The sequence below is a fragment of the Tribolium castaneum genome, chromosome 2 (genome assembly GCF_031307605.1).
Source record: "Tribolium castaneum strain GA2 chromosome 2, icTriCast1.1, whole genome shotgun sequence".
Classification (NCBI taxonomy): domain Eukaryota; kingdom Metazoa; phylum Arthropoda; class Insecta; order Coleoptera; family Tenebrionidae; genus Tribolium; species Tribolium castaneum.
In genome coordinates this window covers 13,946,448-13,957,816 of record NC_087395.1, presented here as the reverse complement: position 1 = coordinate 13,957,816, position 11,369 = coordinate 13,946,448, and the positions used below count along the sequence as shown (strand labels likewise).

Sequence of the window (11,369 nt, the reverse complement as noted above, 5' to 3'; positions counted from 1 at the left end):
TTCCTGGCCCATTTTTTTCTTCATAAGGGCTAATTAACGTTACTTCATGTCCTTTTTCGGCAAGAGCGCTCAATAAAGAATGGCCCAGTATATGATGACTGCGCACAGGCGTAGGAAATACGCCCAGAATTTTGGCCCCTTTTGCATTACACACAAAAATCACTTGGAATATTGCTAAGAAAAGCTTCATCCTGGTTTGAAGCCTTCAAAGTGAAAAAAAAAAAATAACAAAAACACAAAGTAGAGCATGACCTCTTCCAATTAAACTTCCTTATCACATATTTACCGACAATGGCCATGGCAATGATAATTAACACACAAAATGCTGTTATATCGAGCAAATACAATTGGTACCATTTGAGCTCAATTCCTGCAAATCTTAAAGTGGTCCCATTTTTATTCCTAATTGTAAAGTCTATCCAAAACATTGCCAAATCTAAGGGTTTCACAGGCCGATCGTGGTAAAGTCTCGACCTCAGTTTCACATTTTCCACATATTTTGAGTCACTTAAAACTTCACTGATGCCTTGCCTTAAAGTTTCTCCACTTAGTAGCGGGTAAGGGATTGTTAAAGCAAATCCAAAATGTTCCGCTTTGGCTGCGTTCATTTTTTGGTCACCAAATACCGGGATTGCAATCATTGGAACTCCGAAATAAACCGACTCTGTGGTGCTTAACAACCCACAGTGGCTGATGAATAATTTAGTATTAACGTGACCCAAAATTGCATTTTGCGGAAACCATTTCTCTACAAGAACATTTGGCGGTAGTTTTGGTATTGTCTTATCAAACTTCCATAAAACTTTCAGTTTCAGTTGAGAAAACATGTCCACTATGTCTTGAATAAGATTTGGGTTTAAGTTGGAAGACTTTATGTTTGTCCCCATACTAAAATAAATGGCCCCGTCTTTAGCGCCGTCCAGAAACGTTTCTAACTTTTTCGGTAACGCTTCAGAGTTTGAAACATGAAAGCCTCCGATTTCGACCATTCCGGGAACAAGGGGAAAGGGTTCGGTAATACTATAGTGGGAGTTAAGTAACATGAGACTAGCGTTGTACAAAACATCTTCCAGGTCCATTGACTTTGGGAAATATTTTTTTAGGAGTTTGTCGTGAATTGGGTAAGTGACGTAGCGTTTGTACGTCGCATCAAACAGAAATGCCGCTGTGTTTTTTATTCTTTGGTAAAAGTTCATTTGAGAGTTGTACGTAAGTTTGGTCATGGGCATGTAAGATGGTAAGTGTGGATTGCCCATTTGATTGTTGTTCCATTCTGAAGGACCAATCGAACTGAATACGACCAAAGGAGCGTTAAAATGTTTGGCAAAACCGAACAAAGCTTCACAGAAGAATTGCTCAACTATTACTAAATCAAAATTAACGCCTGATTGTAGCAGTTCTTGCACTTTTGGGTTTGCGAGAGTGTATTCTGTTATTTTTAGCCCAGACTTGTGACTTCCCATGATACTTGTAACAAAGGTGAGGCTCTCAAATTGGAACCAATTGACACCTAAAAGTGTTAATTTTTGTTAATTAATCTACGTTCTTTAGCTTATAATGCTTGCTTTCGTATTGTTGTAATATTCCCGAGGTAGATATTGTCGTGTAATTTTCGATAGGTGTTTTTGGCTCATATGGGCCTATAACAGTCACATTGTGGCCGTTTTGTGACAACTCGACCATTAGTTTTTCTCCTAAAATGAACTGACTGTAGCCTGGGGCCGGAAATATTGCTAAAATTCTTGCACATTTTGCAAAGTCAGTGATTATAAATAGCACCAAAAACAAAAACATGCTGCTGTACGTGCTGCTTAGTGAAAGCGTTACGAATTTTTATACAACACTAGCTGTTATCACGACTTATCACATAATCAGCTGGGGCCAAACTCGATCAAGTTCGTGGCATCTGAAATGGTTGTATTGTATTTATTGTTGAGAATAGTTGTCTACTAAAATTTTAAAGATGAGAGAAGTTTACGCTAGGTTTTGTTGGAATTTTTATATAATATTGAAACTACAAGTATGTTATTATTGTTTCTTTTTATTATCATTTATTACTCTGGAGTTTTCTTTTCCCAAGTAAGTACACAAACCTTTTATCAACAAATACGTAATTAATAAATTAAACATCACAAAACATAAAATATCAAGCATGTATACTTGGAACCAGTACATCTTCGAAACAGGTGTTTCAAAACGAACACCTTTATGACGAATTGCGTATTCTATCCAATACACTGCCAGATCTAGCGGTCTCACCACCCGATCTTTCATCAATTTTGACATTTTTCTTACATTTTTAGAGTATCTAAAATTAAAATGTAATTATTATGAAATAAAATCATACATAATTTTACGTGGGGTCATTAATAGTTCCATTTATCATTGAAAAAAACTTCTCTGTTAAGTCCTTCAAAGAAATGACATTCGCAATTCCTGCATGTTTCGCCCTTGCCATGTTCATTTTTTGGTCCACAAAGACCGGTATTCCGACCATTGGAACACCATTAAATATTGCTTCGGTCACACTTAATATACCACCATGAGTGATGAACAACCGTACGTTGGGGTGAGCTAAAATATCAGCTTGCTCTAACCACTTTGATATAAACACATTTTTGGGTTTCTCTGCCAAGTCTTTTTCAAATTTCCATAAAACTCTTTGTCTGAGTCGACCAAAAACATTCAAAATTGTCCGTAAAGTAGTTGGTGCCAAATCACAGCTTTTCAAGTTCGTTCCTAGACTAAACAAAATTGCTCCATCTGTGGCTTCGTCTAACAGTTTTTGCGTATCATTATTTAGGCGGTTTTGAGTGACGTGAAATCCCCCAATTTCGATCATGTTGTAGGGCAAAAGCACATTTTCGGACGTCGTAAAGTGTGAGTTGAGCAACATTAGACTTGCATTGTTGATGATTCCATCAAAATTTACGGGTTTTGGGAAATATTTTTCCGCGTATTTTCTCTGAATTGGGTAAAACACCCACGTGCGGTAACAATAGTCGAAAATGGTGCCGGCCAAGTTCCGAATTCTTTGGAAAAAATTCATTTGGTTGGTATAACCGGTGTAAACGATTGTGTTAGTCGAGGGAAGAACGGGGTTTCCCATGTAGTGTTTGTTCCATTCTGTTAAACCAACTGAACTGAAAAGCACCAAAGGGGCATTGAAGTGTGTGGCAAAACCCTTCAAGGCATCAGTAAAAAATTGTTCCACTATCACCAAATCAAAACTTTCGTTCGAGTGTAACAGTTTTTGGACTCCCTTGTCTTTGAGAGTAAATTCGGTTAAAAGATTTCCGTATTCATAAGTCGTCAGGATATTTTTGAACAATGATTCGTTGTCAAGTTCAAACAAATCAAACCCTTAAACAATATATTATTTGCATTTTTTTTAATTGAAAGGAGTTACCTACCATCATCGCTGTGTAGTACATCACTCGTCTGTATAGTTGTGTAGTTAAAAAACGCAGGCTTAGGTCTATATGGACTAATTATAGTAACTTCATGTCCTCTACTGGCAATTTCTTTCATTAGGGCTTCAGCCAAAATGAACTGGCTGTAGCCAGAAGCGGGGAAAACCCCCAAAATTCTGGCACATGTCGTGGCGGAAAACAACACAGTTGTTTGGAGAATAAAGAGAACTGTTCTTATCTTAATTTTTTGTATAATAACCTTCACTTTAGTTTTGCTCTGTTCATGTCAGGTCTGTTAATATCGCATTAGGGATAATTATATAGATAAATATTCCGTATTCCGTCATTTCATAAATTTTGCGTTATACATTATAAATCTAGGCAATAAACAAACTATAAAAAAGCTATAAAACACGAAAACGTATCAAAAATACGTATGTGCAAATTTTGGGTTTACAAATAAAATGCTAAGTCGTGTATTTTAGGAGCTGGGAAAAGTTCAAATAAATTTTGAACATTTTAGGATGGAAAGAGTGAAGTTATTTCACAAGTGAATGTGAAAGCTTTGGGTTCGAGAAATATTACGGATGTGTAGGAATAAAATTATAGAGCTACAAAAACAGGCAAATAATTTTATTGACGTTTTTTTCTATCGTTCACTTTGCTATTTCTTTTACATTTTTTTGGTAACGTAAAGCTGCATAAATACTTTACTGACAAATAAATTACTAATAAATTAAATATTACAAAACATAAAATATCGAGCATGTATACTTGAAACCAGTACATTTTCAAAACGGGTGTTTCAAAGCGAACGCCTTTATTGCGAATTGCATATTCTACCCAATACATTGCTAGATCTAGCGGCCTTACGACCCGATCTCTCATCAAGTTGGACATTTTTCTTGCATTTTCTGAATATCTGCAAAAACAATTATTTCATTACTGAATAAGTCAGGTAGGTATTACTTACTTAGGCTCGTTAATAGTTTCGTTAATTAAGGACAAAAACGTCTCTTCTGTTAAGTCCTTCAAAGACATCACGTTAGCAAATCCTGCACGTTTCGCTCGCGCTGTATTCATTTTCTGGTCAGCGAAAACAGGTATTCCAAGAATTGGAACACCATTAAATATGGCTTCAGTGGTGCTCAACATACCACCGTGGGTTATGAATAATTGTATGTTAGGGTGGGCTAAAATATCAGCTTGCTTCAGCCACTTAGATATGAAAACATTGCTGGGTTTCTCTGGTAAGTCCTTTTCGAATTTCCAGAGGACTTTTTGTTTCAGTTGTCCAAAAACTGACAAAATTGCGTTTAATATCTTAGGTGTCAAATCCGAACTTTGCAAATTTGAGCCCAAACTAAATAAAATCGCCCCATCGGTGGCTTCGTCCAAAATTTTTTGTATGTCCTTACTTAGTGGGTTTTGACTGACGTGGAAGCCCCCAATTTCGATCATGTTGTAGGGCAAAAGGACATTTTCGGAGGTCGTAAAATGTGAGTTTAGTAACATTAGGCTTGCATTGTTTATTATTTCGTCAAAATCTATGGAGTTTGGGAAATATCTACTCAAGTATTCTCTCTGAATTGGGTAAAAAACCCACTTGCGGTAACAATAGTCGAAAATAGTGCCGATCAAATTGCGAATTCTTTCGAAAAAATTCATTCGGTTGGTGTAACTGGTGTAAGAAATCGCATTAATTGATGGCAGGGCCGGAATTCCCATGTACTCCTTGTTCCATTCGGTCAAACCCATCGAACTGAATAAGACCAAAGGTGCGTTAAAATGCCTCGCGAAGCCTTTCATTGCATCGTTGAAAAATTGCTCCACAATCACCAAATCAAAACTCTCATCCGAGTGTAACAACTTTTGTACTTCCTTATTTTTTAATGTAAACTCAGTTATAATATTCCCGAATTCGTAAGTCGTCAAAATATTTTTAAACAGCGATTCGTTGTCAAGTTCATACAAATCCAACCCTGAAACCGATCTATTATTAGCGCTTGTCTTTTTAGTATTCAACAAGGTTACCATCACTGTTTTCTATCACGTCACTCGTTTCAATCGTTTTATAATTAGGAGGTGCATTGTGGGGCTTGTATGGACTAATTACAGTAACTTCGTGTCCTCGATTGGCAATTTCTTTCATTAATACTTCCGCTAAAATGAACTGGCTGTATCCAGGGGCGGGAAAAACGCCCAAAATTCGTGCACATTGTGCGATGGAGAACAATAAATTTGTACCGAAAACAAACAACACTGGTTTCATCTCACTTCCTTCCTAAACTAACTTTCATTTTACTTCTACGCTAATTTAACGCTCATCAAGGACGAGATAGGTTTGTTGACACCGGCCTAGAGATAATTAGATAGCCTCCAGCAATAGAATTGTGCTATGTCATTTCATAATGGTATTAGCAGTATTAATACCACTGTAGGCATGAATATACTTTGCACCAGATAACTTTTAAGCATCGTTTATTTAGAGTGACATTAGAAATTTTCCTTTTGTGCAGCGCATTAATATTGATTAAAAAATTTGCTATGAAATGATTTAAAGAAACTAAAATAAATAATAGAAACAACAAAGTTTTAGGTGTTACAAAATAATAAAGAATATATTGTAGCAACGTTTTCTTTGTACACCATTAAATTTTTATTCTGATTACTTCAAATAGCGGACCCTTCAAGCTAATCACTCAGGCAAGCTTATTGTGCACATCTTATTGTGAGGGTTGCTTATCTTAAACACCATTATCTGTTGTAAAACTTAATTGTGTACAAAGAAAATGTTGCCACAATACTGTGAATGATTGAAGTAACTTAGTAACACCACGTCTGAGGGTTTATTTACAAAAATAAATTAAAACCAATTCAGGATTCAACTAATTTGCATTGTCAAACAGAAAATGCAATAATCGGTTTGTAAAAATCGTTGGAATCTTCTCTCTTCAAATTCTCTCGAAATTTGAAAAAATTTAAGGGTAATTTAACTCTTTTTATTTTAATTCACAAATGCTTTATTATTAAAGGAAGAGGTTCAAAAGGCAATAAAATTCAAAAAAGTGTAGTTTATTTGGAAACACCTAGACTTGAGTACGGGGAAAGGTGAGGAAAACTTCTTTAAAATAATAGAAAATATTGTAAATGAAACTCGGAATTCACCCAAAAACTAATTTATTAGCAAATTAGATTCAACAACGACATTGACACTTCCACAGTGTCCTTCCAACTAACTAGGCGTTGCCCGTACGCGCCTCACGCGTCATCATTTCCCGCCAACTTCACCAACAGCGCCCCCTTCACTTAACAGTCGGCCACGCTTCCGTGTTCCACGTCCTCGGGGAACCATCGGTGTTTCTAAAACAAGTAATTAACCAATACCATGTATCCGAGCCGTAGTATACATCTACAGCCCGAGTCCCACTTAAGAACTATTTATAAACAACCTGAAAATAATCATAATCGTGTTTCTCACGTTGAGAATGAATCTGAAAATAATCATAATCGTGTTTCTCACGTTGAGAATGAATCTGAAAATAACCATAATCGTGTTTCTCACGTTGAGAATTAATTAAGAACAACAATAAGAACACCAACAACAACAACAATAAGAACACCAACAACAACAACAATAAGAACACCAACACCAACAAGATCAGTAACCTCAAGAATAAGTAGAAGAACAATAACAAGAACAAGAACAATAACAACAACAACAAATCATTAACTCATGAGTTTCAACGTAAAGCGCTTAAAAACAACATTTGGGCCCAAAATCGTGAGTTCACGTTGAACTTCACTCAGCTTCACAGCGAACTCAGTCATTCGTCACTGACATCGCCTATTGTTTCGTCTCCACTCGTCGTGGCGACAACGTAATGTCTCAATTTGTCCACTGAGTGAACACCCTCATATCGTTTTTGGGAACGCGTCGCCCCCGGCATGTCCGTCACGACATACCTATCGTAGTCGAGCACTTTCTGAATTCGGTACGGTCCCGAATATTTAGGTAACAGCTTCCGACTTTTGCCCTCGTTTGAAGCTCGCGTGGTGCGTACCAACACGAGATCACCTGCATTAAATCTCTTTGGGGCACAGCGTCGCTTGTCATAACGCTCTTTTTGCTTCTGCTGTTCCTTTTCGACACGCTGAGCAACGTCTGCTCGTGTCCGTGGCAAATCACCATCATGAACACCCTCTGTCACCACGTTGGTGAGGATTGAGTCATTAGCATGTCGAGGTGTATACCCCAACAACAATTCGTATGGACTTTTGCCCGTAGTCGAATTCGGCGTAGAATTAATAGCCCAACTAATTCTACTCACAAAGTCATCCCATTTCTCTTCTTCTCTCGAGCTAGCAGCAAGCTGAGATAAAATCGTACGATTTAATCGCTCCACCTGGCCATTAGCCCGTGGTGTGGCAGTCGCGGTTAGTACTAATTTAACGTTTAAATCGGTACAATGTGTCTTAAACTTTTTGCTAGAAAAACAAGCCCCACGATCGGCTATTATACGTTTAGGTACACCAAACATTCCTGTAAGAGAAGCTAAAAATGATAAAACAGGGCCCACCTTAGTATTAGGCACGGCCCTGAGAAAGACAAATTTAGTAAATGCATCGATAATAGCTAAAAGATAAGAATTATGTGATTTGCTCTTTACAAATGGTCCCAAATGATCCATGTGCAATGTGTCAAATGGTTGCGAATTCTTAGGTATGGGATTCAAAAATCCTGGCTGCTTTCCTCCGGCTTCCTTATTGTAGAGACACTCCAAGCAGCTAGAAATATATTTATGAACATACCTCCGCATTGAAGGAAACCAATAAGATTTCGACACAGATGCCAAAGTTTTCTCATTCGATAAATGGCCAATTCCATCGTGGTGTGCTAATAAAATCTGGCGTCTTACCGCTTTGGTACGACCCATTTTAATCCTGACTCAGTCTGTTTGAATACTCGACCATCTTTTAGTTTATACTCTTTGTGAATGGCACGCTCTTCAGCGTTCGTCGGTGATTTTTCCAATATTTCCTTCAACAATGCGCATCTCGCATCCTTCATTTGAACAGCTAAAATCCAATCATCATCGTTAACATTAATATGCAAGACTTCCACTGAAGGCTCCGAAGGATCTAATACCGGATTTCTACTCAAAGCGTCAACGTGACTCATTTTACTGCCAGGTCTGTATTCTACAGTAAAGTCGAACTCAGAAGTCAACAACCACCATCTCCCAATTCGTGGAATCAAATCTCTCTTGGTAAGGGTTGTTCGTAAAGCATTACAGTCTGTGATCACCTTGAATTGAAGCCCCAACAAGTATACTCGATAATGTTTGAGAGAACAGACCACCGCTAGCGTTTCTAGCTCGTACGAGTGGTACCTTTGTTCCTCTTTGGTCGTCTGTCGGCTGAAAAACATAACTGGACGCAAAGATCCATCACCTTGTCGTTGCAACAGAATGCCACCAATTCCAACTTTAGAAGCGTCAGTGTGTAACTCCGTTTCAGCTTCCGCGTCGTAAATTGCAAGAACTGGTCTGCTCGTCAAGATGTCTTTTAAAGTCTGAAAAGCCCGCTCTTGTGCTTCTTCCCAAACAAATGCACTGCCTTTCTTTAGGAGACTCGTCAAACTACTTGCTATTGTTGCGTAATCTTTCACGTACTTTCGAAAGTACCCACACAAACCTAAGAATTGCCTAAGTTTGTGTACGTCTGTTGGTTTGGGAAAAGCTGTCACCGCTTTGATTTTTGTCTCGCCTGGCTTAATGCCTTCCGCACTGATCTCATGCCCTAAATACTCTATTTGACTTCCAAAGAAGCAATATTTACTCAGCTTTAGAGTCAATCCGAACTGTCGAAGCAATTGAAACACCGTTTGTAAATTGTTAAGACCTGTTTCAAAGTCTTTGGAAGGTATCAGAAGATCATCTATGTAACAAAAAGCGGTCTGAAACCGTAATGGACCCAACACCTTATTCATAGCTCGCTGAAACACTGCCGGAGCGTTGGCTAGACCAAAAGGCATGCGGACAAACTCGCAATGCCCATCAGGCGTAACAAATGCTGTCTTTGGAATCGATTCGGTGGCCATTGGGATCTGAAAGTACCCACTCGCGAGATCTAGTGTGGTGAAAAACTTTGCACCGTTTAGTTTATCCAAATGTTCGTCTACTCGTGGTAACGGGAAGCGATCTTTGATTGTTTTCGAATTTAATTGCCGATAATCAACACACATACGGTGTTGCCCATCTTTCTTCCGCACCAACAGTATGGGACTCGAATATGGCGAGTCTGATTCTCGTATGACTCCGCTACCTAACAAGTCATTTACTATATCTCGAACAATTCTTCTTTCGTGATGCGATAACCGATAAGGACGATAAATTACAGGTTTATCATCAGTCAAAGTTAGCTTCATTTCTGCCGCAGTTGTGGCACCTATTTCCGCTACATTTCGTGCAAAACAATCTCGAAATTCGTTAACGAGTTGTAACAATTGCTCGAACTGAGCCGGGTCTAGATTCTTATTGACTTGTGTAAGAAGTTCCCACCGTTGAAAACTCTTTACCTCAACCTTCCCCACAGAAAACACACTCACCGTCGTAGCTGTCCTTTCCTGCTCGCAAGGCTCAGCTCTCGCAACGATTTGCGCCTTTCGATAGACCAGATCTTGGTGCGATAGATTGCGAACGGTCACTAGGCCTCCATCACATGTGACACACCGATGAACAACGTGTTCGAACCCTGGTCTCGGACGTTGACACCCTTCAACGTAATAAGCTCCTTTCCACCCATCGTCGTTTGCCTTGATTCGTATGCAACCAATGGATTGAGGAGGGATCACTGTTTCCTCTTCCGCCCAAAGTGCAACTTTTCGTGTCGGAAGTTGGCCTAGAAATGCTTGGATCGATTCGTTGTTTCCGTCAACTACTCTCACAGCTTCCTCATTTGCTATAATCGTATTAGCACCCGCATTCAGGAAGGTCTGTCCCACTATGACAGGCACACGTTGTGCACTGTCTTCGACGATCAAAGCTTTTACGTTTGCCTTGACAAGATCCACTTCTAGCTCTACTTCGACTTCCCCATGCACTTTGGTGATTCCCTGGCCATAACCACGAATCAAATGTAAACTTGGCTGCCACATCAGTCCCAATTCTCTAGCAACACTTTGCTTGACAAGGACCGGTTCAGCTCCTGAGTCAATGTAAGCTCGCGTCGGCTTACCATTGACCTTAATGTCTATGTAATAATTCTTATTATTACTTGCGTCAGCTACACTTGTCGTTAGTGCCTGCTTAGACATGTTTTCTTTTACTACGTTACCACGTCGGCACTCAGCATCCACATGTCCAATGCGACCACATTTCTTGCACTCAATTCTTGGTTTCGGGCACTTTGTTGCAACATGTCCTCGATTACGACAATTGTAACACCGAACTGACGAATACAGTTTTTGTGCTTCGACTCGACTTGGAAGGAACCTCCTCCTTTCCCGAGGCGCCTGCTTTGCGAGCGTATCCCGCTTGTCACCTTCGGATCTCAGAGTCGACAAATACTCAGCGTACAAGCTTTCGGGTGTAACGTAACGCCCTGCTCTAGCCCCATTTCTGAGAGTCACATCAGTGATTCCATCAATAAGAGACTGCATTCGTTCCTGTTATGTCACAAGCCGTCTTCCTTCACCCTATTCACTAGCTTACGAAGTGTGGAAGCATAATCGTGGTGATCGGGGAAGGTGGCTTGTAACAAACGTTTCCATTCATCCCAGCTCCGGTCGTATGCTGAGGGATCGAGATTGTCGTACCACTCCTTGGCCAACCCCTTGAGTCGACTTATCATGCCATAAATCGTTGTACGTTCGTCCCAACCGTTCACGAGAGCCAACTGGTCAATTTTATGCAACCACTTAGTGGTACTAAAATTGGGGTTTCCTGGAGCGAA

General features: G+C 39.4%; 3 protein-coding genes across 4 annotated transcripts; all 3 read right to left on the bottom strand.

The window, feature by feature from the left end:
* Positions 1-1,921, bottom strand: LOC100141953 (UDP-glucosyltransferase 2-like). The gene is made up of 2 exons (XM_064354887.1): positions 1,566-1,921; positions 1-1,510 (listed from the first exon to the last, which is right to left on the bottom strand). Exons 1-2 carry the CDS (start codon positions 1,792-1,794, stop codon positions 147-149), a joined length of 1,593 nt encoding a protein of 530 aa, XP_064210957.1. The 5' UTR covers positions 1,795-1,921; the 3' UTR covers positions 1-146.
* A 71-nt stretch (positions 1,922-1,992) lies between these two features.
* LOC100142151 (UDP-glucosyltransferase 2) lies at positions 1,993-3,672 on the bottom strand. 2 transcript variants are annotated; one of them, XM_015983371.2, is made up of 3 exons: positions 3,414-3,672; positions 2,358-3,363; positions 1,993-2,308 (listed from the first exon to the last, which is right to left on the bottom strand). In XM_015983371.2, exons 1-3 carry the CDS (start codon positions 3,529-3,531, stop codon positions 2,029-2,031), a joined length of 1,404 nt encoding a protein of 467 aa, XP_015838857.2. In that variant the 5' UTR covers positions 3,532-3,672; the 3' UTR covers positions 1,993-2,028. The 2 variants fall into 2 exon arrangements, with proteins under 2 accessions (XP_015838857.2, XP_064210958.1); XM_064354888.1 differs by having other exon boundaries at positions 2,138-3,363.
* A 359-nt stretch (positions 3,673-4,031) lies between these two features.
* LOC661228 (UDP-glucosyltransferase 2) lies at positions 4,032-5,774 on the bottom strand. Its single transcript, XM_967403.4, has 3 exons — positions 5,448-5,774; positions 4,387-5,395; positions 4,032-4,335 (listed from the first exon to the last, which is right to left on the bottom strand). Exons 1-3 carry the CDS (start codon positions 5,683-5,685, stop codon positions 4,047-4,049), a joined length of 1,536 nt encoding a protein of 511 aa, XP_972496.2. The 5' UTR covers positions 5,686-5,774; the 3' UTR covers positions 4,032-4,046.
* Positions 5,775-11,369: the final 5,595 nt, after the last annotated feature.